The sequence below is a fragment of the Catharus ustulatus genome, chromosome 17 (assembly GCF_009819885.2).
Source record: "Catharus ustulatus isolate bCatUst1 chromosome 17, bCatUst1.pri.v2, whole genome shotgun sequence".
NCBI classification, from domain to species: Eukaryota; Metazoa; Chordata; class Aves; order Passeriformes; family Turdidae; genus Catharus; species Catharus ustulatus.
Genome location: NC_046237.1, coordinates 8,864,083 through 8,890,348, shown reverse-complemented (window position 1 = coordinate 8,890,348; position 26,266 = coordinate 8,864,083). Strand labels below are relative to the sequence as shown.

General features: G+C 46.7%; 1 protein-coding gene across 1 annotated transcript; it reads right to left on the bottom strand.

Moving 5' to 3' along the window:
- Positions 1-550: 550 nt before the first annotated feature.
- On the bottom strand, positions 551-26,266 carry SLC13A3 (solute carrier family 13 member 3). The gene is made up of 13 exons (XM_033074712.1): positions 26,134-26,266; positions 17,048-17,313; positions 16,570-16,733; positions 12,111-12,177; positions 11,227-11,412; positions 10,225-10,350; positions 7,878-7,973; positions 6,076-6,180; positions 4,997-5,094; positions 3,671-3,783; positions 3,225-3,386; positions 2,754-2,891; positions 551-2,173 (listed from the first exon to the last, which is right to left on the bottom strand). Exons 1-13 carry the CDS (start codon positions 26,242-26,244, stop codon positions 1,988-1,990), a joined length of 1,818 nt encoding a protein of 605 aa, XP_032930603.1. The 5' UTR covers positions 26,245-26,266; the 3' UTR covers positions 551-1,987.

Sequence of the window (26,266 nt, the reverse complement as noted above, 5' to 3'; positions counted from 1 at the left end):
TCAGAACCAGGTGATCCCAAAGCCCTTGCTGCCTGTCCAGGCTGCAGGGACAGAGGCAGCTCTGTTCAGGGGCTGGTGAGGATTTCCTGCAGCAGCAGAGGTGGCTCCAGTGGCTCAGGGCAGTGTGACCTGCGGGCACAGCCTGTTCCCTCATCCCTGTCCCCTCATCCCTGTTCCCTGGCCCAGGACAGCAATCCCATGCTGTTCACAGACAGCTGGCTGAGAAAACAAACTGCAGGGAGCAATTTTCCCTTCCCATTCAACCCATCTTTGCTAAGGCACAGTGAGGAGCATCCAAGCAGAACGGCAGTGCCCAAACCCAGCAGAGCCAAGCAGAACAGGGACTCGGGGTATGCTCTGAGGCTTTTTGGCAGAGCTGCCCTGAGGTGCTGGGCCAGGGGTTTTCCCATTGCTCCGCTGCTTAACAGGACTGCACTGCCCTCCTGCTCCTCCTGGGGAGCCACTGCCCAAATCAGGGATGAAGGGGGAGCAGGGGAGGCTCAGCTTTGCTTTTCTCCCCTCAAACTACAGAGCAAACAGGACCATGTGATGTGCTAACCAACGTGCTTTATTTTAAGTTTTCCACAATCATTAAGGATTTTGTTGGAACATTAAGGAATTTTTTTTTAAACTTGATTGATCAAAGTTCCACATTCAATTGGTTTTGGCGATTTCAGTGGTTCAAACCCCTCGAGTTCCCACCTGCCACATCACCCCAAGGCAACCCCCACAGGGTCACCCCTGCAGCAGCAGCTGTGGCTGGGGAACATCTCCCTGCCAGCCCTCCCACCTGGCCCTGGGGTTATCAGCAACACAGGAGCAGGGGGATGCACTGGAACCCTCCCCCAGGCCAGCTCAGCTCCACCAGTTTACATTGTCAGAGAAACTGGTCCCAGCACAGGGATCCAGACACTCACCTTCCATAAAGCAAGAATCAGATCCTTTATCATTCAATCATCTATTTCAATGACTGATGATTTAAGTTTAATAGTTTATATTCTTACAGAAAATAAAATAAAAATAATCGGATAAAATGGTGATTAAAATCACTGTCAATTTGCAATGCTTTCATTGAAAGTACCCAAGCAATCTGATTTAAAAAAGACGTCAAGAATCAAAGCCTATTTTTAAGAAATGTCAATAATATTCCAATGCAACTTGTCCACTGACCTGTGACTCAGTGGGTCATTTGTGAGTGAGTCAATCTCACAAACCTAAGATTGGCCACAGTTACCAGCGGTGAAACACCACCATGTCCAAAGTTACGTCAGAAATTAATTTGGTCCCAAACCCCCATCCCTGTACTCAGTGCAAAGAACCAGGCAGCAATCGCTGTCCCGGGTTTTCAAAACATTGAACATGTTTGGAAACAAACTGTGGCCTCCCAGCTTCCAAAGCATGGAGCAATGCACCGAGTCCTGCTGACACATCTCCTGAGTCACCCCTTCACACACCAACCTGAAGAAATACTCTCCATCCTCCATGAGAGAATCACCCATGAGATGGCAATGGGACCCCAGCCTCACACCCTGCCAGAAGCACCCGGCCTTCTCCCCGGCCAGATTCTGATACACTCACTCACGTTGGGTTGCACATAAATAATCCAGTTGCCTCCACCCTGTTGCCAGGGCTGCTTTCCAAAACGAGGTAGGGTATCAGAAGCTAGAGCAGCAAGGCTCGTCAGCTCTCATGGGGGGACAGGCATCTACCCAAAGATGCTCCATGCTGACAGGTTGTCCAGTTAACAACCACCTGTGACAGAAGGACTCTGGGAGAGTTGGATTTGTACCTGCAAAAGGTGGGGAAAGATCTCCAGAGAAAATAACAAATGGATGTTGTGACACTGGCCAGAATTTCTAAAAATAAAATTAAACCAGAAGGTCCCACTCAGTGTGAGTGGCCACGTGGCTTTTCCTCCTGTGCAAACTCTGACGATTCCAGTGCCCCAGTCCTAAGTGAGTGAGTCCTTCCCCGGGGGTGGCTTTGTTCATATTTTATTTAGTGCACTTAAAGTGACATTTTCTACAGCTGTCACAAGTGAGGTGGCATTTTCTGCATGGATGTTGGCCCATGCAGGGAAGGTCCCCAGCTGGAAGATGCTCTTGGCCCATGTGTTCATAGCCAAGCTAAGAAGCAGAACTCCCATAAGATTCATGAGCAACCCAGTTCTTGCCTACAAAAGAAATACAAAGACAGCTGTTGAGTTTAGACTGGACATCTACAGCATGTGAAGCACGAAGTTATTTGAATGCAAACATTATAAAAATGGAAGGCTTAATTGCTTTTAATATTAGCAACATTTTAAGCAGGCTTAAAGCCACAAAGGCCATTCTGCAGCTGCTTACCAAGCTTTGATCCATCAAAAACATTAACATCTGTTTAGCCTCAGGAATGTGAGCAGGAACTGGGACTAAGCCTAATTTTACTCATAAGATTTATTTCACTGAGCTGGGGAAATTTTCCTGCATCCAGAAACCTGTGAGAGTTGAGCTGCTGACACCAGAGGAACAGGACAAGGGGCTGGGGGATGCTGACCCCATTCAAGACCACTTTTGTCACCACTTGGAGCCATGGTGGCTCCAAATTTCAACTTCATACAAGCTCCTTCCATCCTGTGCCTTCAAACATTGTTGAGAACAGTATCAGACCTCTGTCTTCTCATTTTACTACATATTGAAAAAATACAGAAAAGTCCCTTCTTTGAACACTCAGGCTGATTGTTTTCATAATTTTATGCATTTAAAGGAACTTACCATATCCTTGACCATCAAATGTCCAGAGGAAAAAGCAATTGAGTTGGGAGGTGTTGAGACTGGCAACATGAATGCATAGGAGCATCCTATAGTTCCTGGTATCATTAAATAGAGGGGATTTACTTTCAGACGAATGGCCTGGAAAACCAGAAAGGAACAGAAATTGGACCTTGGGGATTCAAGCTGCCAACAGATGAACCAAAGGATGCAAATATCCAGTGCACTGTGCACAGGCCTATCCCACACTCTGAGATAAACAGTCACATCTCTCCCAACAAAGAAGGATTATTGTCCTTCAGTGCCCATGTTATGCTACAGGACCTGTTGCTCCCAAGGGTTTTGAGGAGCCTGAAGCCCAGGAGCAGGAAAATCACCCAGTGCCTGTCCCAGCACAGAGCCAACACAAACCTGCCCACCCCAGGGGCAGGGCAAGGAGGGGCAGAGGATGAGCTGGTCTTGCCAGGACCTTACCAGCTCTGCCAAGACAGGCAGGAAGATGATAATAGTGGCAGTGTTGCTGGCAAACTCCGTGAACAAGGCGATGACAACCGTGATGAGGATGACGGCCACGGGAGGTGGCACACCCTCCAGGGGATGCAGGCGGCCTCCTATCCACACTGACAAGCCAGACTCCTGCAGAAGGGGAGAGTGAAAACAGCAATCATCCTCCTGCATCCCTTGGGGACCTGGTGCTCTCCTAGAACCTGTCCTCAGGGTGTCTCACAGCAAGCAGCCTGCAAGGAGCTGTAGCCCCCTTAGTTATCTGCTGTGTGTTGCTATCACTTGGAGTTGAGAAATATGTCCTGTGAGTGTGATGACTCCATTAATACAAGTTTTCCAAAGCCAAATGAGAATGCCAAGTGACACCCTGATGTAACCCAGCCCTGCTGGGCAGGCTGATGCCACATGGGCCTCACCTCACAGCCCTTGGCCATGGCAAAGCCTCCTCCGAGCAGCAGGATGATGTTCCAGGGCACCGTCTCCTGGGCCTTCCTCCACGTCAGCAAGGGCTGGGTCTCTGTGTTTGGTGCTGGACAGAGAGGAAAGGCCTGTGTCAAACCCCCACCCGAAGAGGAGCATCACTCATGGCCTGACTGAGTGATCTCATGAGTCTGACAGCAGTGCTGGAGCTCACTGACCAGGAGCTGCTGATCAAATACACACATGGAGGGTCTTGAGTTAGCCAGCTAAAGGGACATTTAGCTTAGTGTCAGGTGTAAAAAAAAAACCTAAAAATAAAAAAATCTATCAATAAAGTTTCCTTTGAGGCTTTCTTGATTTAATATTTAATATCGGGTTAATTTTCTCTCTGCAATACACATAAACAGATGGGGGTCCATATAAGGAGGAAATTTCCTGCCATTTGAATTACAAAGATGTAATTAATTTTCCATTTATCATTCAACAGCCAGTGAGTTTTTCAGTGGAGAGCTCATCTCCCCCAAAAGCCATTTCTTAATACATGATAAAGTGAGCTCTGTTGTACGGAAAGATGCACTAATGGGGCTGAAATTTTCTGTTGAAAGAGAGCACATATTTTATCCACAGGAGGTCTGATTAAACATCCTCCTGTGTATGGACAACACAACAAATGTGCATGACTCAGAGCAGCTGCTATTCTGTTCCCACAGACCCCAGGCAATGCTCCACCATCCACAAAGGGCCTTCATCAGCTACTTCTCCACATTCAGATCATCTCTTATTCCAAGCTGTTTATCAACTAAAATTTGTATTTCATTGCTACTCAAGAAGACTGACCCAAGACTTCAAAACCTGCTGGAGAGTTTGAGCTTTGGGAGTTCAAATTCTAAATGATTCTAGAAACTGAGGAAGGGCATCTGAGAATGGACAACCAGCCCAGCTCTGCCCTCTCAGAGGTCCGTGCTCCCCTCAAAGGGCAGGAGCTGTTGGGAAGTCAGACACCAATGTTCCACCATCAAATGGGGTCATGAACACCCATTTCAGGTCACTTCATCCCACTGTGGCATCAACCCTGGCAGCTACACGAGCACCTGAGTCATTCCTGCCCCCAGCAGCAGGGCAGTGACTGCTGAACCTCTGCTGGTACTTCAGAAAAAAAAACAACCAAACAGCAACAAAATCCTCTTTAGGGTCAAATGGCACCTTCATGCCACACTGCTCCACACAGCCCGCAGGGGGAGGGAATTGCTGCTTGTCCCTTGCCTGCCCTGCCAGGACACAGGCAAGCACAGAGTCCCTCCCTGGAGGGGTGTCCTACTCACCTTTCAAGTCAAACCACCACCTGAAGGAAGGCTTTTGTGAAGGGAAGAAGAACAGTATAATCACAATGGTGATTCCCGTAACTGCATCTGAGATAAACCTGTCCAAAAGCAGCAGAAACACTTGTAAGAAGCACAAGCCTGTAGAATTACAAAGTTTATGAGAACTTGAGGGATTTACCAAAGAAGATTACAAGTTTCCATAAGGTTTGTACAATGCTTGTTGTTCACAGTTTTCTTTTTTTAATTCCCTGCTGAGCTCCATTTCCACCATGGGCTGTGAACCCCCCAGAAAAGCTGCCCTACAAAAGTAAAAACCAAGATCTAATCCCCTCCACACTCATGTTCTGGTTTTCTGATTGCAGAATTAAAAGTAAGTTTTCTAGCCTGTTGCAGGGAGAGACAGAGCCCAAACCATCTTATTTATATGAGCTCTTTGCAAAATGCTCAAACTCTCAGGTGAAGGGCAGGCTCCATCCAGTAAAAAGCTTCAATATGTATTAGATTTAAGGAGTTATTAACTGATGAGGAAAAGGTCCACAACTACTTTGTTATATTGAGGAAACATTTCTCAAACTAGGATTTTATTTGGGAAAAAGCCATAAAACAATGATGGTCTCTTCTTTTAAGAAATAACAACACCCTCTCTGAGCTGTAGCATTCCCTAACTGCTGAATCTATTCATCTCCACAAGGTATGGTTGTCACAGGGGGCACAAACTTGGCAAACAGACAGGGTAGCACTCAGAATCAGCTCCTGCCATCTCTCTTCAGTCTTCAGACCCTGGTGAAATCAGTGATTTGCCTAAAGAACTCAGTATTCCCATGTAAATATAGCTAAAAACAGCATTCCCTGCATGAAACCCTAGGGATGGCCTCAGACACATCACAGCTTCTCACTGGCTTCATGCACCTCCTCTAGGAGAGGGAAAAAGCAACATTGACTCTGCTATTGATGCTCAGTTAATTTATCCCAGGAAACCTGAGTAATAGTGTTAAGCAACACAATCAGAAACTCAAGAATGTCAATGACTTGGAAATGTTCCTGCAAAATGGCAGAGTGGAATGAAAATAAAGTCTTACCCTGGTGCAAACAAGCTGGCCCAACCTGGAATGAATTTGGGATCCCTGGAGAACAGCATGATTGCAAACACGCAGAAGAAGAAGAAAATTGCCTGTTCTGCAAACCTGAAATGAAAAGAAATTAGGTTAAAATGCTGATGTGCTGAAGGGGTGGATCCAAGCTAGGACAAGTACCCAGCTCCTGCTGCAGCATCTTGGCTGAGAAGTGAGGCTGATTTTCTAAAAACAGCTGCAGTGAAACATTGGAACAGATTGTGAATCTATTTGCACATACTGCTGTTTGCCAGCAATTCTCTCTTGTTGGAAGACACTCAGGAGAGGCAAGATGGGGATCAGGAATGCCACAAGAGCTGGATGCAAGGTTGACCCTCTGGGTGTGGCAGAGAGGAAGGGCCAAGCAGCTCCTCATGGTCATTCCTCTGACCTTGTCCCTGCAGGACGGCAGCCAGGGATGGTGGCACTGCAGCTCAAGCAATACAAAAGGATGATTGAGATTCAAATCATACATGAGACAGCAGGAACAAATTCCTCCAAGGTCAGAATCTAAACACTGTCCCTTGGACACATGACAAACAGCAGGGTAAAAGGCAATATCATCCACTAAGTATCCAGTGGAGTTAAGGTTTAACCAAAGTTTAACATGAGACCTCAAAATTCTATTTAAAATCTCTCTGAGCACAAGCAAGGGCATATAAACCCTTGGGAAGAGGCTGCTTGAGCTGATTTTTAGTTATGGGGCTGCTAATCAAATTGGTAGAGCTCAGCTTAATGCACTTTCCCACTCCTAGATCTCAAAGTGGGACTTTGATTCTTTCAGAGACATTTTGCAGGCTGCTCGATAATGTACTGAATGGAACAAATAAACCAATTTCTTTCATTTACAGCACAGGCACAGAGAGCTGTCTTTGAAGAACCACTCCATGTTGCACACAACAGAAATAATTACAATGTCGATAGCACGACACAAACATCGCTGGATATTCACAGCATTGCCCTGACTATGAAAATATTATTTTACAGATGGAGAAGCACAAACCATTTAAAGATAAACCCGACAGTTTCAATGATCTTCAGTAGCCCTGGCTGCCCAAAATATCAGTGGATGGTTGGATTTCTGGAGATACTCAGCTTTTCCTGCTTCCCCCTTTTTTTGGCATTTCTCAGAAGTCTAAAACTCATCTTTCTTTCTGCTGGTGCCTTCCTCAAAAATGTAATCCCCATCATGGCAGTTTGTACCAGTTTTTACTTTCCTCACTTGACTAGCATAGTTGAGGGAATTATTCAGAAAAAATTATTTGTTCCATGGCATGGATCTGACTTCTTTCTGTATACTTTCTCTGAGCTTTAAGACTTCTTAAAGTATATCCACAATCCATAGGATTCATATCCATAATGTGATTCACCAGCCTTCTCAGCAAATGCCTCCTGCTTTGCAGGACAAACCTTTGAAATCCAGCCTGTGTTGGTTAGCACCTAACACACACAGAACTGGGTTTGTTCCTGGAGTAGGAAAATCATCAAGACTAATTAAACAACCCAGCATGAATTGCCTCTATAACAGGAATGTTGTTCTTCAGAAGATTTGAGTGCAAGCTGCTGTTTGCAATTATTCACACTAGCAAAGGTGAGGAGGTTGGAGCATGCAAAAACCAAAGTTCAGCAGGTTACAAAGAGACTGAGTAGAAATATAGGTATAATTTTCTTTTAAAAGCTCCATTCCCCACAGTTCTCCACTCTTAAAACAGGATATTTCCAAACCCACTTATTTTCTTTCTCATTTCTATTCCAACTGTACAACTCACTTTGTTGGACCCAGTTTCTGATAGTCCTCCTTTATCACCTCCTTGGCTCGGGCTTCTGCATCCACTCTTATATTTGACTTTTTTGTTTTCCAGCCCCTGCCAAGAAACACAATTACATTTTTACATGCATTTTTACATGCCTCTGACCTAAGTGACACATAGGAAATAATGCATTCTCTATGCAGCACATGCAGGACTCAGTGTCCTTCTCCAGCACCTGCTCTTCAAGGTTCACAGAGCTGCACATCTCTGGCAGCTCAGTTTGTGTCATCTTCAGGTTATGAAGACTAACAATGAAAATCTCTGCTGAGATAAAGGTAATAAATTTATATGTCCTTTGTCTCTGAATACATACAAAAGAGACCCTGCAGAGGTAAGGAAGTTTCCTCTCATTTATATTCTGAACTGTTTCCTCCAGCACAGGCTGTGATTGCCAAATGAAAGTTCCAACATTGCAGGATTTCCTTGTCTTCCTTCCAAGCAAGTTACCTACTTGGGCAGAATGACTAGGAGTAGGGTGACACAGAAAATTAATCTGTCCCTTCATTTTTCAAGTCACTTGTAATTTCCTGGGTGATCCCAGGATGCTGCTGAGGATCACCAAAAATGTGAGGAATTTCTAAGTGGCTGGGAATGTTAATGTGCCCCTGGCTAAGCCTCTTAGCCTGGCTGCACTGACTGCACACAGTTTGCTCCTTTGCAGCATGTGCATACAAATGATATATTCATATCTTGCACTTCATCTCCCATCACATCCCATGACCCTGAAGGTGGTTTCTAACACTGCCTGTGAGCTTGATTAAACCTAGAACCCCAAATTCCTGTATCAGACTCATCTGCCCATCCCCATGGTCCCTGCCCTTCCTTAATTCATTTATTGTTTCAAAGGGATGTAGTGGCTGGATGTTCTATAAAGATGAATAGTTGATAATTCAGAATGGTTGATCATTCAGAAGCTCCTGCACTTCAAGTTCCTGACCCTTTAATTTATTGGTTTTTGGGAGGTGTTATTAACAGCAGCCTCAGCTCAGCCAGCCCATACCTCATCCTTTTAATGCCTGTTGGATTCAAGCAAAGCCAGAGTCACCTGCCTGCAGACACCAAGGAGAAGGTCCAGCCACAATCCCCAAGCAGTTCCAGCCCAGGCATCCCACGAGGCTCCTGTGGAGCCTTGGCTGTGCTTGTGGAGCTTTGCAGGTCTCCTGCACTCCCAGCACGGGGAGTTCTGCTATCTGAGCTGGCCCAGCTCTCCCAGCACAGCCAGGAGCCAAAGCAAACACAGAGCAGCACGTTCCCTGAGCAGCACAGCAGCTCTGCCTTGCAGGGCTTTGCTGTGCCCTCACCTGAGGGGCTGTGCCATGCCAGCCCTCCCCAGGGCAGGGGATTCAGGCTGGGTGCACACAGCCCTGGCACACGGTGTGAGCAGCACAGCTCTCAGCATGGAGCCAGCCAAGCCTCACACAGCAGCACACAGAGCCTCCTGAGAAACCCCACCAGCAAGTCAAGGACAAGCCTTTGGCATTTTCTGGATTAAAACTTTCCCATTGATCTTTTTTTTCCCTATGTCTGAGACAATGTAAATATTTGGACACCTGTTCTCTTTTTTCCCTTCTCCCCACATTTGCATTTTAAAGTCAAAACAACAATTGAAAGCTTTTCTAAATATCACAAATTCTGTATGGTCCCTGGAGGAAGCAAGGCTCTGGTTTGTTGCTGTCACTTGTGAGAGTGTGGAGGGGAAGAAGGGCTCCCCATGAGCAGAGAGCAGTGCTGCAATCGCTTCAGGCTGTGCACACCAAGGGCTTGCATGTGTCCAGCAAAGATTTACTGCAAAAACATGTTATTCTCAGTTACAGATTAACATGTTGTTGTAAAATTAAGCCCTGTTGTGAGGTAATCTGTTCCAAACCCAGGTTTTTGCCCCAAGAAGAAATCCTGTCTCTTTTATGGGGAACTAAGATTTTGTCACAGTCTTCAAAGCTAGATCCTGCTTTTCCTTCTGTCATTAAAAAATCTGCCATTTGCCCTCCACAGGCCAAGGTAAACAACAACTTTTAAAAATTACACGTTTAACTGAATGAATACAATACATACTCTGTACATATTCCAGTTGGATGAAGTACAGGTAACTATTACACCTTTAAACCCTTCCTGTTGTATATCAGCTTTTTAAAAACAGATGACTTGTTATGGGATGGGCCTGCTTGAGTTAGTTGTAAATTCCCCAACTTTTCAGGAGATGGTCCTGGGTGATATCAGTAGATTTAGGATGAGAAGCATGATGAACAAGTATTTAATAAAGCTGACATAACCAGAGTACATATATGTATAGTGAATATCAACCTACCTCAGGTTAATTCCTCCATACAGGATGGAGATCCATAGCCATCCCATGAGAAGAAAAATCAGCATTAAAGGAAATGCAAACATAAACCAAGAACCAAAGTTCACCACATCACATTCTGGAAAATAACTAAGCAAACGGGAAAAATCAAGTTAATGCACGATGGGAAAGCAACCCTTCCATCCACGGGTAAACAAGCATCTGAAATCAGCAGTGAAATGTCCCACAAACCTGCCCCTGTGCATTTAAAAACCATCCCTGTGCATGCCTTGGAGTTATGTGCACAGAAGAAGTGTGAGGAGAGTTGTGCTGGGACAGCTCCCAGGCCACCTTGCCACCCCATCTCACCCAGCCCAGCTGTGCCTGCAAGCAAACATCTGGAATCTTCTCCACATGGCCAATTCCTTCATACAAAGATACTCCTGAACACCCAGGATTAAATCCTGCTCCAGAAACTGCTGGGGAGTCTGGACATGAACCTCATAGGGAGGCTGCAGTGCCCAGGACAGGCTGTATGAACTTCTTGTAGAGGTCAGTAGAAGTAAGAAATACCTGTGGGCACCTGGGCTGGCACAAATCTCTGCTCCTGTGCATATAGGAGGAATCTTTTATGGCTAAGAAAACAGGCCAGAAGTAGTGGGTTCATTATTTTTCTTTCTCCCACACAGCAGTAGCTATAATTGCTCACAAAGCACTACACAGTGTGCTTCATCCAAACAGCCACCAGGTTAATTGTAGGCGTGGAGTCAAGTCCCATTACACTCAGTGGGATTTAAAGCATCAGTGAGGTGAAGCACACATGCTCCAGTTTGGCTGCAGCCTGCCTGGCTCTGCTGCAAACCTGCTGGTTCAGTCTAAGGCTGGGGCACTCCCTGCTCTCATTCCCAAAACATTCTGGAAGGGCATGAATTTTCCAAAGCAGCACTCAGCACAGAAAGGAATTTCCTACAGGGGTGCAGAAGGTGTCTCTGTCTTGCAGGATTTGCAAGGATCAGCCTCCCTTACCTCTTCAGCTGGCCCAGCAGGATGAGGTTTGGTGCAGTTCCTGTCAGCGTTGCTGTACCTCCAATGCTGGCTGCATATGGGATTGAGATGAGGAAACCTTTCCATATGTTTGTTTTGTATTCCTCCTCCTTCTTTAAGTCTGAGAGAGCATCACTGGAAAGCTCCTTCTCCTCCGCCAGATCTTTGCTTTAAAATAGCCCAAAAGAGAATCCGGTGAAAGCCCTGGTTTGAATACAGTGCAACCACTTCAGAGCCTTGACAGAAGGAAAATTCCCAGTTTTTAGAAATGCAAGGTTGCAGGGTGCTCAAGGACACCTTTAGCAGCTCAGGGCTGCAGAGGGGTCTGCTGGTGAAGTGCCACACAGGACAGAGGACAGAGCACCCCCAGACCCCTCATGGAGCTGGGGGTGCCCGTGCCTTGCCCAGCCCCTCAGCACCTTCTAACACTGAGCATTCAGTCCACTGGACTGCCAAAAGGAAAAAGAACTAAAATTTGACAGGTTTGAGGAAAGACACATCTGTTCCTGTGTTCCTGCAAAGATGCTGCCTCCAGTCCTTGTTACCAAAGCAGGAGCATCGCCAGTGTGTACATCCTGGGGGTTTTACATTTGATGTTCCTGAGAGAACCAAGGCACAAACCCCCAGCAGGACACACCTCTGGCTGTGATTTCAGAGTGGCTGAAAAAAAACCTCTGGAATGATGTGGACATGCAGAGGGATGCTGGACACACAGAGGAGGGGTTTTATCATCAGGCTGCTAGTGACTGGGATGTTTGGTATAATCATAACATTGCAATGATTGAATTTCAAATTCCTAACACTTGGTCTAGCTCAGGGGATAATTCTCTCTCAACTCTCTAATACAAACTTTATAATTAACTTACTCCTCAGTACTTGCCAGAAACTGCATCTCAGTTGGTACAGTGTAAAGTTTATTCTGCTGTAAACATGCTGAAAAAGAAAGATGAGGACTTTAAAACAGTTCAAAGCATCTAGAAAATTCTCCTTGAACCCAACAGAGGGACAGAGGAAGCAACTACCATTGTAGAGGAGGGCTGTGCAAATGAAGGATGAGCTCACACCAAGGGGATGGGTCAGGAGCACCTGGCAGGGATGAAGGAGCCCATCTCCTCCAGCCCCACCACAGCACCCAGCCTCTCCTCCAACACCCAGGCACTTGGTTCCTTTACAGCTTTGGGCCTTTGGGATCTTCTAACACAGCCAAGACTTCCAGCACATCCCTTACCAAGTTACAGGTTTGGGATGGGTTTTCTTGGGGGAGCATTAACCATAAGTCATTCATAGGAATAAAGGCTGTTAGGGCATGTTCTGTCTGTAAGGCAGGTTCCCCAAGGCACAGCAGGAACATTTCCTGCCCCTGAGCTTCATTCCCATGGGGTGAGAACTTTACACCCTGCAGACAACTAGTGCAGTCACTATAAGGCTGTGATTCCTTCTTTAAATACAAGAGTGAGACACATTTGGGGATTAGGTTTTGTACCAGGCCCTCCAAAAGCCACCCTGACAGGCAGGACCATTCCAAGCCCATCATCCTCTCCACAAATGACAGATCCTTCAGGCTGAGCAGCCAGTCCCAGTAAACTGGGAGCTGCACACCACTTGACCACACCAACCCACGGGAGGAGTCAGAAATCAAAAAATGGAAATGCCAAACAATCACTCTCTGTTAGCAGACCTGACATTAAGGCTCGTGGCATTTGAGGTTGGGAGATGTGCTACCAAGCTCCATTTCCCACATTCCTCACAGGACTGGAGCACTTGTGAGTTTTATCCCCCTTCAGCCCAGGCAGGCTTTCCCACCCCTGCTGGCTCTGCTGCCTTTCCTTGTCCTCTCTGCGTGGTTTTGTGTGCCTGCCCTTCCCTGTGCTCTGCAGACAGCTACAGAGAGAGCCCAACTCCTCCTACTGCCACTCCCCACATTTCCTTGCACCCCTGCTTAGCCCAAAAGCCAATTCCCTTGCACCCAACATGACCTAGGGATCCAGAGCATGGAGAGAAGCCAGTGGTCAAAGTCTGTGCATGGCTCACGTGTGCACCAAAGGCACTGTGCTCCCTGCAGCTCAGTGAACCAAGGATTCTGCAATGTCATGTTTTACACATTGCTAATTTACTGAATTGGAGTTAATTGGCTTGGGCACACACATGCTGAGCTTTCATCCCAACCTTGCCACGATGAAGGATGTAATTAGAAGGATGAATATTAACCCACGGTGGACTGTTGATCCCTCAATGGATTTAGCCCAAAGGCTCGAACACTTCTGTCCCACTGAAGCCCAGTCCTGCCTCTGCAAAAACATTTCATTCTACCTCAACATTTTTTATTTTTTTTCCCCTACTAAGCTCAGACTATCAGCCCAACTGGGCAGGACCATCTGTGAGTTATCTTTCAAGGAAGGATTGCAAAGATAACCATGCAAAGGAAAGCCAGGCATGCTGCAGAGTTCTTCCTATGAAACTTGTAAAAAAGGAATTGAAGATTATTACGGGTCCATAAGTCAGAGGAGACCAAAGACAACAGAGCTTGGACCCAGCTGTACACACCTATCCCAGAGCAGTATGAGGATTCTGTGGCCATTTCACCAAAATACCTCATATATCCTAGAGGTAGGAATGCTTTTCCTAGAGAATTTTTGCTTCAATGAGATTTTTACTGTGTCTAAAAGGTTAAGAAGACATGAAAAGGAGTATTTTCACCTACTGAGGGATGCAGGCACAGTGCTGTGCCCACTACCTGCCAGCATTGCCTGGGATTAGGCAGTCAAACCAGGCAGCAGTGTCCAAAAATGCACATTTCCCACCCACCCCTTTAGAGACATAACTCCCTGTCTGTGACCCAGTTACACCTCAAGCACTGAATGCAGTGTATCTTGAATTTGCAGAATATTCTCTATGAAGGAAAAGAAGAATGGAAATATTTTCTTGTGATTTTTACAGGGAGGTATTTAATGTGCTCAGAGAAGTGAAATATTGCCAATGATGGGTTAGTGGGCAGAAGCAGGAGAGAGGTCAGGCACAGCAGCTTCCAGCTTGTCACACACCTATTTCTGGAGATGTCAGACAGAATTGCAGGGCCCACCTCCAAAAGGAAAGTTCTAGAAGCTGAAAAATGTCTGTTGGTGTTAAATTTATAACCCTGCTTTGATCCACCAGAACCAGCTGGGACTTCAGCCACCCAACTTCACTACCTGCTCTCCTGCATCAGAAGCCAAGTGTGTGAAAATGAACAAATTATTACACCCAGTTTTAGCTGTCAATGACACAAGAATGTAAATATTTGCTGATCTATAACATGCTGCCCACATGGTCGAGCATGGACATAAGTGATCAAAAGCTTGAGATTCTCTCATCAAGAAAAAAGTGTCACCACCTGATCAGAGATCACTTAAATTCAGGCACCATGAGCAAAGTCCTACACAAAACTGGTTTCATACACTTGCTGAGATTTTTTTGCTGTAAATTAAATGCTTTGAAATGTCACATATTCTTTATTATATTTTTAATTGTTATTTTTAACCACCTAAATATTTTTTAGCCTCATGGACTACCACAGTGCTATGAAACCAAGTCAATTGGCAAGTCAATCTTACCAAATACCATTGTACAAGTTCTCTTGCACATACAGTTCCCTTCACAAATTAATCTGTCTTTTTTTTGAGCACAGATCACAATTCAGATTATAAACATTTAATAAATTATGAAATTCACGAGTATACCTTTTTCTCATTATACATCTCCACTCCTAAGTGTAACATCAGATTCATCACTTTTGACTGATTTCAGGTTTAAGGTTTCCTTCAAGGAACTCAGCTTTTCTCATCCATTCAGAAGTTACAGAAAAGGATGAGTCTACCTTGGGACACTAAAGTTCAAATAAAAAGACTGCATGAAAATACAGATTTTGATGTACAAAAAATTGTACATTTTCCAGGTGATTCCTCCTTCAGTTGTATCATAAATAACTTGCAAAAGCCTTTATCTCAAAGAAAAAAAAGCAAAAACCAAACCATCATCACACCATCACATGATATTTGCAAAGCATCACTTTATTCATTTCTCTACCTGCATGCCCCTCCCTTGCCTTGTCTGGTTTCTCTTACCACTGCAAGTGTTGTGAGCCAAGGATGTTAATTCTGTGCTTAACAGGGTCTAGGACAAGAGGAGGAATCTTCCTTTTGTGTATTCCTAAACTCTACTGTATTTACAGCCACAACTACACAGTCAGTTTCAACGGCTGGGGACAAAAAGGTTAAAAGCAGATTGACAAAACACAGAACAGGAAATTATAGCAAAGAAATCAGGAGGGTTGATTTTAATAGATGTGAACAGTCAAAAATTCATAAAGCAAACATGATAAAGCAACCTGCAGTGCAAATATCTCATGATTGCTAAGCATCAATGATGAATGATTAATTATGTCTTTATTAGATGTGCATGTGTTAGAGCCTTCTTCTGGGACTCCTTTATCTGCCTTAGGACTCAGCAGGAACTGAGAAGCCATTGCTTTTAAATCACAGAGGCAGATGAGTTACTAATTAGTGCAAGAAGAAGCAGAAGAAGCTGTGACTGCTCCAGCTCTCAGCAGTAGCTGCAAAGGGGATGTCAGGATGTCACTTCTGGTTTGCTGTTTCTCATCACTGCCTGCCAGAAGCCCAAAGTTGGGGTAAATGGCCTGTGAAGAGAGGGCTGGAGGAAAGCCTTACCTGGCCACTCACCCCTGACCTGTCCTCAACCTGCCCAGGAACCAGGACAAACAGCAGCATGGAGATGGAAAAAATCACAAAGCACTTTAGAGATAGATATTTAACCTGCCAGCCTTCCCTTGAGTCCTTGTTTTCTCCTCCAGTCAGGCTCCATTTCCATGGGTGAACAAACAGGAAAACAAGAGAACACACGTGTGCAGCTCTGGGTGCCCTGCCAGCACACAGCACTCACCCCCTGCCCTATCCACAGCCCTCCCTGGCTCCAGCTATCCCCACAGCACCCTGCAAACCCCAGCAGCACCAGCACACAGCTGGGCTTCACCCTGTGCCAGCAGCAGCTTTGGGGAGCAGGTTGGCTGGCAGCACCTTTTTTTGGGTTTCCAGGCCGCTCTTAAGCATTGCCTCCTGCATGACTTGAGGAAGGGCCAGGATAAAAGGGAGTTTTCTGCCAATATTCTTCCACCATGGGAATAAAGTGGGCAGTAAAGTGGGACCAGCCCTGAGATCGAGCTGCAAGTTAAGGAATATGGTTTTTGTGCCAGTGAAGTCAATAAAATGGGGCAGATTTGAGAGCATCAAGGCAGACCTCAGCTGGCTCACACTACTGCCCTGTCTCAATTACCTTGGCTTTCTTCATTTTCCCTGTTCATATCCTTAGATGTGTCTTTGTCCCCAAAGAGGCTTTTTAAAATTGCATTTGCAATTGGAAGCATCATAGCAGTGGAGGCAGTGTTACTTAACCACATGGACAGGAAAGACGTTGTCAACATCATCCCTAAGATTAGTCTGAAAGAGAGAAAAAAGGAAAAGCTGAATTTCTTCAATTTGCCAAGTTCTGACACATTAGGAGGAAAAGCTCACTGCAGAGATAATAAAACCAACACCCAAAAGGATTCCTGTGACCCTCCTGAAGCTGCATGGAGCACAAGTATGGGGCTGAACCAAAGGATTCTCCCTGTGCCCCACTCCAGGGGCAAACAGCTGAACAAACACAAGAAGCTGGAGGAAAGGGGGTGTGGACAGCCCCCACTGCAGGAGCAGCACAGCAGAGCCCCTTCCCAAGCACTGACACCCCCATGTCACCCTGCTCCCACTGTCACCTGGCTGGCTGCACTCCCACCAGCATGAGGACACGGAGAGCAATCCTGCGGTGCAAATTCCACTCCTCGATGGCCGAGGCCATGATTAAACCACTGAGGAAGAGGAAATTGGTGTCTAGGAAGTACTGTGGGCAAACTTTGTTAGATGGGAGGATCCCCAGGAAGGGAAAGAGGACGATGGGCAGCAGAGCTGTCACAGCCAAGGGCAGCGCCTCCGTGCACCAGTACAGGGCCATCAGCAGGATCACGTAGAGACATCTTCCTTCCTGCAAAGAGGAGAGGAGGAGTGAGGAGTGGCATTACAGAGACAGCTTGTCACTTGGACACACTCAGAGAAGCAAAATGCTCCAGTTACTCCCTTAAGGATGCAGTACTTCTCCCAAATCATTTCCATCGAGTGCAACATCTTCCCCTCTACATTGTGTGAGGGGTTCAAGACCAATCTGAAATCACAGCAAAACCCAAATCCTCCTTGATTGCCTGATCTTCCCACATGCTGCAGGCTCTCAGGCACCAACCAAGGAACCTTTGGAAACCAGGAACTGTCCCACAGTGTTGAATCAGGCATGGCATTTCTGCTACCATGCTCAGGTGTCTGACATTTAATGTTTGTGCTTTCCCTCCAACTTCCACAGAGCATGCTCTGCACAGCTATGCAAGAACAGCCTAGGGAGATGTATGTTCCACACACTAGCAATAGGCAGCACACAGAAGGTTTTTTCTCTTGGATCAGTCTCCCAAGAGATTTCTGAGAGCCTATTCCACAGGAACTGCTGCCAGCCCGTACGGAAATCAGTAAATCAAGGACCCTGGTGTCACAGCACTTCCTGCGGGCAGCGTCACCCAGCATCACCCTGGCCTTGGCCAGGCTGGCAGAAACCCAGTGCCCCCACACCAGTGAATGCATCCAGCCACCCAGGGGCACAAACCAGACCAAAGCCATTTGTCACTACGGCCAAAATAATGAGCAGTGGAAGGAAGTCAGGAGAGAGGCCCCAAGCCCAGGATGGGAGAGCCCAGCACAGAGCTGGGCTCAGCCAGGGCAGGGCTGAACAGGGATATTGTCAGCAAGCACAGGCAGAGTGCCCACAGCACTATAAATAACTGCTGAGAATCACTTGGAAGCCACAGAACTATTTATTTTATCACTTTTCCAGCTTGTTGAGCAGGTTGAATTGCTACTCAAAGGCATCTCTGTCCCTCTGCTGGGACCTTCCTCCCCTGGACTGAGTCTGGGCTCCTCAGAGGGAGATGATGGCTCTGCTGGGAGCAGCATGGGCTGGGCACTGTGGGAGCTCCATTTTGGGGATAATGTGGTCTCAGCCCCATCGTTTGAGGGCTCAGCCATGCACCAGAGCAGGTACAGCACAGCCAGCACCTGCCTGTTCACCTGTGAGCCATTTCCTGCAGGCCTGGGCTGAACCAGGTCAAAGCCAACATGGATTTATTTTTCACTACCTCTGTAAATGAGGGTTTGAAAGGTGGACAAAATGACAGAATTCCTGATTTGCTTTTGGTACCCAGGCCTTGCATTCACAAGGAGTTCTGCTAGCAAGGCGCACTTCAGTGAATTTGGAAACACAAACACAGCAGAACTGAGTGTAACTCTCTTTTTATTCACACATTAATTGTAGCAGTGTCAATTCCTCACATGAAGTGCCCAAGATCTGGCTTTAAAGATCACTTTCAGACCTAATTTTAGATGCCAATAAAATGGCATATGACAGTGTGTGAAGCAAAACCCTCAGGCTCAGCTCAGCCCTGGCACCTGGCAGCTCTCATGGGCTCCCCAGGCTTCACTTCCCCCAAACCAGCAGGACCAGAGCGGCCAACCTGGCAGTGCTAAACTTTACAAAATTAAATAATCATGTTTTAAAGTGCCTGTCACTAGATTAGTGATTTAATTCCTGTGCCAACTGATAATTCCTCTTTACTATGGCTCTTTTTATAGGCAAAGAAATAGCTCTGCTCTCATTAAGCTCTTTTTCATTTGATTTCCAAAGACTGTACAGATAATTTTTTTCTCCCACTAGCAAAATATTCTTCGGTTTCCTGTAAGGAAAGTTGCATCAAAGTCAACTTCAAAATAAAGACACTTTGGCTGTTACAGGGGTAGAACAACTGAAAATATTTAACAATGGTACAACAGCATATCAGTGAAGGCTTTAATTGACTTTACAAAATAGATGATGTATAATTTAGAAAACTAATTATAAGTAATGGATATTTATTCTCCAGTGTATGGCAAATGTTCTGGAAAACACTGCAATGAGACACAGCTTCAATCTAATAACTCCTCTTTACTGCAAGATCAAAAGCCAAGGAGTAAAAATGAAACAGGGCAGAAAGAACTGCTATGGGAAAGGCTTCCCAGAATTTTTGAAACCTGTATGGAGCAACAGGAAACCACTTGAAGAAAGCTGTAGTGCTGTTTATCCCATTTATTCTACCCTAAAAGAGGACAAACTGCAGCTATATTGAAAAGGCTTTTGAGATCGGACCACCACTGAACAAAAAAGGAACAAGAGCAATCCACAACTTCAGTTTCAACCAAGCATTCCCCAGAATGAAATAAAAAAAGTCATCAATAAAATTGAACCAAACTCTATATGAAATTGAAAGCTTTTTAATTTCAAGATATTTTGCAAATGTTAATTAATTGATGTTCCCGGTGTTTGATATGTTTGGTTAGTACAGAAACAATAAATGCTAACAAATGCCAGGAGAATGGTCCTTTAGGGATTTGGCCAAGGGTGCCCCTGGACAGGCTGAGCTGAACTCACTGCTCTGTGTGACACCATGACCTCCACATGATGTTTGTCCTTTGATCCCTCGGCTGCATCCTTGTCAAGATTCCTATTTCTTGTATCTCCCTGCTGCTCTGTATTTATATATTTCAACAGAATTCTATCAAAGTTCATGGTGGCACATATGAACTTTAAAATGGATCTTGTGATCAGGTTAATTTTGTACCATTTAATGATTTCCAGGAAAGCACTTGTGGCTCTGGACTGCAGCAGCTCTTCTTCCTGTTGCTCAAGAGCCTTGGGATCGAACTCTGCCCCTCCAGACACAGATCCTGTCTTTGTGCACTCGAGGCACTGGGGATTTTCCACCCTGGGGGACCTGCTGGGCTATGGCAGAGGGAGCCAAGCCACGAGGTTGATCTGTGGGCAGAGAGCTGGGGTCTCCAGGAAGGGCAGATGAGGAGCCCCAGGGAAAGGAGGCTCTGGCAGGGAATGTGGGTCAGGTAAGGCGAGCTGGCTCAGCCAGGCAGAGCCTGAGGCACAGGCACAGCCCCAGTCCCCAGTGCCAGCCTGAAAGGGACACCAGGATCTGCAGCTGGACCTTGTTCCCCATCAGACCCAGTGCCCACAGCTCTCAAAGCAGCCCTGCCTTGGCACTGCCAAACTTTGAGTTTTCTCCATCAACCCCTGAATGCCTCCTGGTCATCACAGCCCCATCAGCCCACACAGGCTGCCCTATAACCACCCTACAACCACCCTGTAACCAGGTCAAAGAGTGGTAGACAGCTCCTCCAGGACCTTGAGAGCAATACCAAGAGAGATTTTGGCTGGAGTTTTTCAAGCCCTTTTATCCCATTTATCACAAAGAAACACCCTATTTATGGCATACAGAACTACCTGGAGCAGAAGAAAAGTGCCAAGTATTCTCATGTCCCAGCTGTAACTGTGCTACCAGCCTCCAACCTGTTCTCCAGCAGGATGGACATGTGAATCTGATTTCTACTAACCCAGCTCCTGCAAGCATTATGTAATCTGGACACAACCCAAGCCCTGTTTACCAGCCTCCCTGCCAGTGGAGTCATTTTGCTCCTGCTGGCTATTTGCAGAGTGGCTACAAAGGGGCCAGTAGCACAGGGCCACAAAGCTGCAAGAGCTTCAGGGAATCTATTTTCCTCTGGAAAATGACACAAAGCTTATTAAACACTTCTATGTGAACTTCTTGAGGTATTTTGTAGCTGGCAAAAAAAAAAAATCTGTTTTAAAATGAGACAGTTGAAGCTCAGATAAAGTGTGTGTGGCAAAAAGTCACCAACTCAACAAACAGCAGCCTGATAGACTCTTCACTGCTTTTGGCAACTTTCACACGTCCCATACACACAAATATCACATTAACCTTGGCTCTGGGTTGCCAGTCCTGTAGCTGTGTTGAGCTAATTACATATTATGATCTCCCACTTTTATGTGGCATGTGGTCAGCATCCCTGGTGATCTCCATCTGTACAGGGGCTTGTAGAAACACACCCAGTTTATTGGTACACAACAAACTCTTCAGGCAGTTCTTGCAAAATTATTGTATAGATGTCTGAATGTATAGATTTTAAAGTAAACAGGTTTAGATGTAATTTTACATTTCTATTTAGTTACTGTCACAGTAAAAATATTTATTATCAGTCAATATCTTATGCTCTAGGATTGCACTATCAGAACTTTGCTCAGTATAGAACAAAAATGCTTCACTGAATGTGGCTTTTTCTGCACTGTCCACCTGGCAACAGATTACAACATTTGTGTTCATCACCCTCAACACCCTGCCCAGGGATTTCTTCCTCAATTTTTCCACATCTCTCTCCATAGAACCACAGAAACAAGTAGTTTAGAGAAGACCTTGACAACCATTGAGTCAACCATTGCAGACACAGGCAGGAATCAGACAAACATGTTTGATATGCAGTCGTGTTTTCCAATAAATATTGACTCTTGTCAATAAAGACTTCCCTTTCCCCCAAGCCAAGTATTGCTGCTTTCATTTCTCCCAGTGCCAACTTGCTCTTTGCCAGGCTTGCCCTCTCTCTGAACTGAAGCTCACATGTGGTAAATGTAATCACTGTACTTTCATTTTCCCCTTCTTTCCCCACTGAAGTTCTTGCTCTCTCTCATCTTTTAACTGACCATGGCTTCCAGTTTTGTGAAACTGGTCTTCCAAAATCCCCATGAACAAACACTGCAGAGACAGACTTTGGGTATGAAATGTAAATTCAGGCTACAATCACTTATTTCTCCTTTCAGGCTGTTCTCTGAGTGTTCCCTGCCTGTCCATGCTCCTGCTCTGCTCTCCAGCCAGGATCCAGCTCCCCCCCAGTGTGCAGGACAACCCACCCCCATCCCCTTTGTCACCTCTCTGCCCACAAAGACACCCTTCACGCTCTGTGCTTTCCAGTGAAAGCAATGTCATTTTTCTTCTGGAAGATCTTAAAGTGTCCTTGTTCTAACCAGGAGGACCCATCACATCCAAGTTAATTTTAAATTGCTCTATGGCCACCGAGGAAGTCAAGTCTGTTTTCTGAAGGCACTGGGCCCTCCTTGCCTGCTCAGAGCTCCTTTTAGCAGATTTGGCTGCCTCAGCTGTTACCAAGCCAAGAGGCTGTAGACATTGAGTTCATTAGAAGCTGTTGGAACAAGCTCTTTGCACAGCTCATTAAAAGTGCCCCCATGGCCCTTCCAGCAGAACAGTTCCTCCAGCCCCTCCTGCCCTGCCCCAGCTCTTTGCAATCATTCACAGCCCTCCGAGCAGGGGGGTCGCAGCCACTTCCACTCACGGGACAAATATCCAGCCATTCCAGCAGCAAGCAGAGCGTGAGGTGACACACAGATCCTGTGCAGACAGCTGGCTCCTGGGAACTGGCTCCACACACAGAATTCCTTCTGCTGCCTGATGTGAGGGACACAAACCACTGTTCCAGACACAGCCTGGGGAGCACACCCTGAGGTGTCAGCAAACGCACCCACAAAGCAGAAATTTCATTTCTCTGTTTAACAGAAAGGAGGCTGTAGACAAAACCACTTACACCAGCCTGCTTCTACACAACCACCACCTACAGAGGCCATCAATTAAAAACAAGGGCACTTAATATAGCAGCAGCAGTGCCAGCCCTGTCACCATCCCTCTGTGAAGGGACCCACACAGGGGTCTGAAGAAAATCCACTGCAGAGTGACAGCTGGCAAGAGCTCTAATCACAGCTTGATGCTGGAGTCCAGCACCAGTAAGCAAGAGCAGACTTGATGGATGGTTTTTCTCTTCTGTGTTTCCAGGGGGATGTCACTTAAGTGTAGGTTTCACTGGAAAACCCACTGCACCCACATCACAAGGTATCATTCAAAAAGGACCTACTAATCCAAGAAGCCACATCCTGTTGTGTTCTATCAGCTTTAAGTCAAGATTTCTTAGTCTCCAGATCCAAGTGAAGTGCTGCCCTTGAAACCAAAGCTGAGATGGGTTTTTATGGTGGAAATCCTTTGGGAAATTAAAGTTGCTAAGCATCCCAGTAGGGAGAAGGTAAATGGGGACATGATGTAAGAACAGATTTTTAACACTGACCGCAGGAAATTACTGCAGAGGTGCCTGTAAGACACATTCTCACAAGGGAGGGTTCATCCTGAGAGCAGCAGAGGCTGAGCCTCAGCACTTCTCATCCCCTGCCAGTTTCTACTGCACCCTGCCAGGCAGCATTCTGAGCACCCCAGCAGGAGCACAGGGCTCTCCAGCTTGCCCAGTGCCCCGTGTTTCAGATGCACTCAGCAGCACCACGGTTGTGACAGTGACCGCACATCACACAGGGGCTCATCCTGCCCCGCCTGCTGTCCCTGGATGCCCTGTCCAGGACAGGCTCCCAGTAACCCCAAGGACAGGCTCCCAGTAACCCCAGCAGCAGCCTGGTCAGCTGAGTTCCTGCTGGACACCTGCAGCAGCTCTGGTGACCTGGCTGTCCAGGAGAGCGCTGGGCTCAGCCCCGTGCCAGGCCAGCCTGCCTGACCCTGCCTGTGCCATCACATGCCAGGACAACTTCCACACTCTGGCACCCCTGATCCCTGCCTGCTGACCCTCGCCTGCTCCTCCCCCTCGGTGTTTTCACTCTGTGGTTAGAAGTGTAACCTGCTCCTTCCTCTCCCCCTGAGGCTCGGGCTGCGGACGGGGGGTCAGCAAGCTCCAGACGTCAGAACTTAATCCCCTGTTGATGCAACAGCAAGTTTCTTTTCTTGTTGAACAAGTGAGAGAGTTTAGTGTTGAAACCCTGGATGAATCATTGACCCCTGAACATGAACAGATACAACTGTGGACAGGAGTTAACAGCTACAGGTTCCCCCCATGCCAAATCCTGGAGAACTTAGGGAAGCTGGAGCTGGACGTGCCTGAAATGTTGCGTTGGTTCACTCATGTGGGCATCCAGGTTTTGCCAGGCACTAGTACAGGTACCAGCCGTGTCATGGCCATCACCTCTGATGCTTTAAAGCCCATGGAGAATGAAGAACAGACCCCCAAGGTGAGCAGCAGAGCAGCCAGCTCTGCCAGGGTCACCTTCCATCACCGCAGCTGTATCCCTGCTTTGCCCAGCTCAGCTGCAAACATTTCCACTTCCCCAATGCCATTTTTCCTTTAATAAAACAGCATTGATCAGACCACCCTGTTCATGAGGTCCTTCATGGACTGCACCCTGGAGTGAGCTACCAGCTCACTGGAGGAGCTCAGTGGGTGTGAGCAGGACCATTACACCACAGAGATACTTTTTCAGTTCTGTACACATACAGAAATCCCTTTCCTGAACATCCAAATCCTGGTACAGCCTGGGTGACACTAAACACTTCTACCAGCACAGACAGCACCTAGATCAAGGCCCTTCCCACAGCACTGGGTTCATCTAAAATCCTATCTCACCATTTTACCAAGTGCCAAAGTCAACCAAGATGCTAGTAAATACATTTGAGTCATTTTTTCAGCTATTGAAAATGAATGTAGAAATGTAACTACTCACTTATGAATCCGCAAGGGGATTCAGTACCTGTTGGGCAATGTGTTTTCTGCTCCTTGAGACAGACATTTAACACAGTCCTATTCACAACTCAGCCAATAATATAAAACAGAGGAAAAAAAGTGACATTAAATTTAAAAAATTCTTTTTTAATGTATGGTGTCACTAAATAAAGTAATGGTCAATCTATTTTTTTTTAATTTCACAGGTGCATTTTGTATCTCAAACAAGGTTTCACCTGACAAGCACTGAACAGGCAGAACTAAGGGCCAACTTTGTGTCCTTACAACACCTAAATTATTCTTTATTCACCACATACGGATCATTACTTATTTTCCAGTCTAAAAAAGTCATTCTCAAATGGATCTGAGTCAGAACATGAGGGTGAAATCCTGCTCATGCTGAAGTCAATGGAGCAAAATTCCACAGTGTCTTCACCGCCCCATGGACTTCCACCCAAGGCTCAGAGGTTTCTGGTGCACAAGAGCTGTGTATGTAGGACAGCAAAAAAACCCTCCAGCCCCCAAGTCTTGCCACAGATTGCTTTATGTGCAGCTCATCACATGCTAAAGCACAAACCTTAGGAGGAGACGAGTTTGCACATTTACAAACCACCACTTATCTTCCTCGCAAAGCCTTCTCAGATCCAGCCCCAAAGGTGCCCCGGGAGTCACCCACAGCGGTGTGGGCAGCACTGGGGTCTGCCCTGCAGCACAAACAGGACAGCTCTGCAGCTCCCTGTGCCACTGCCGTGGCTGAGGGGACGGGCCAGCCGTGCCAGGCAAACTCAGCACCGGGCACTCACCTCCTAGACCAGCTTTAGCCCTGCCCTGGGTGATGCTGCTCTTGCCTCAGTTTCCCCAGATGCCATTTGGGCACCACTGATAGAAACTACAGAGCACTCGGGTACCAGCAAGAGGCACTAATTATTGCCACTGAGCTTGAGCTGATGCTGAACCATACCATCCTCCCACCTCCCAATGTCTGTATAAGAAACATCAATCACAAGTTCACGTTATCTTATCCCTTCTTCCCCCTGCAAACCCGCCGTGGCCGCAGGATGCCCTGTCCATTCGCACTTGAAGTTGTTGCAAAAGCTGTGCAGCCCACACTCTGCTATCCCCTCCCTCCATGGCCAAGCCCTGCAGGCAGCAGGGTGACTCTCTGGAGAGTCAATCCTGCCGGTGCTGTGTCCCCGGTCCGTGTCCCAGGGGTACAGCTCCACACCCTCGGTGCCGAAGCAGTGTCCCCGCGGTGGCCCCCGCCCCGCAACGGTGTCCCCAGCCCGCAGTGTCCCCGGGCCCGTGCCCGTACCTTGGGGGGCAGGCTGAGCAGGATGGGCACCAGCGCCAGCGGCGCGCACAGCAGCACCACGAACCTCCGCACGCTCCACGCCTTCTTCACCAGCGCCCCCAGCGCCGCCATCCCGCGCCCATCGCCGCACCCC

Bases quoted from the DNA above. Each gene is read 5' to 3' on its own strand.
- SLC13A3 (XM_033074712.1), bottom strand. From the start codon at position 26,244: ATGGCGGCGCTGGGGGCGCTGGTGAAGAAGGCGTGGAGCGTGCGGAGG. The intron at 12,178-16,569 runs GTAATTGAGACA...TTTCTTTTTCAG, and splicing joins GGAAAATGAAGAAAGCCAAG to CATGTTTACAGCAGAATAAA. The intron at 6,181-7,877 runs GTGAGTTGTACA...TTTTCATTTCAG, and splicing joins CAGAAACTGGGTCCAACAAA to GTTTGCAGAACAGGCAATTT.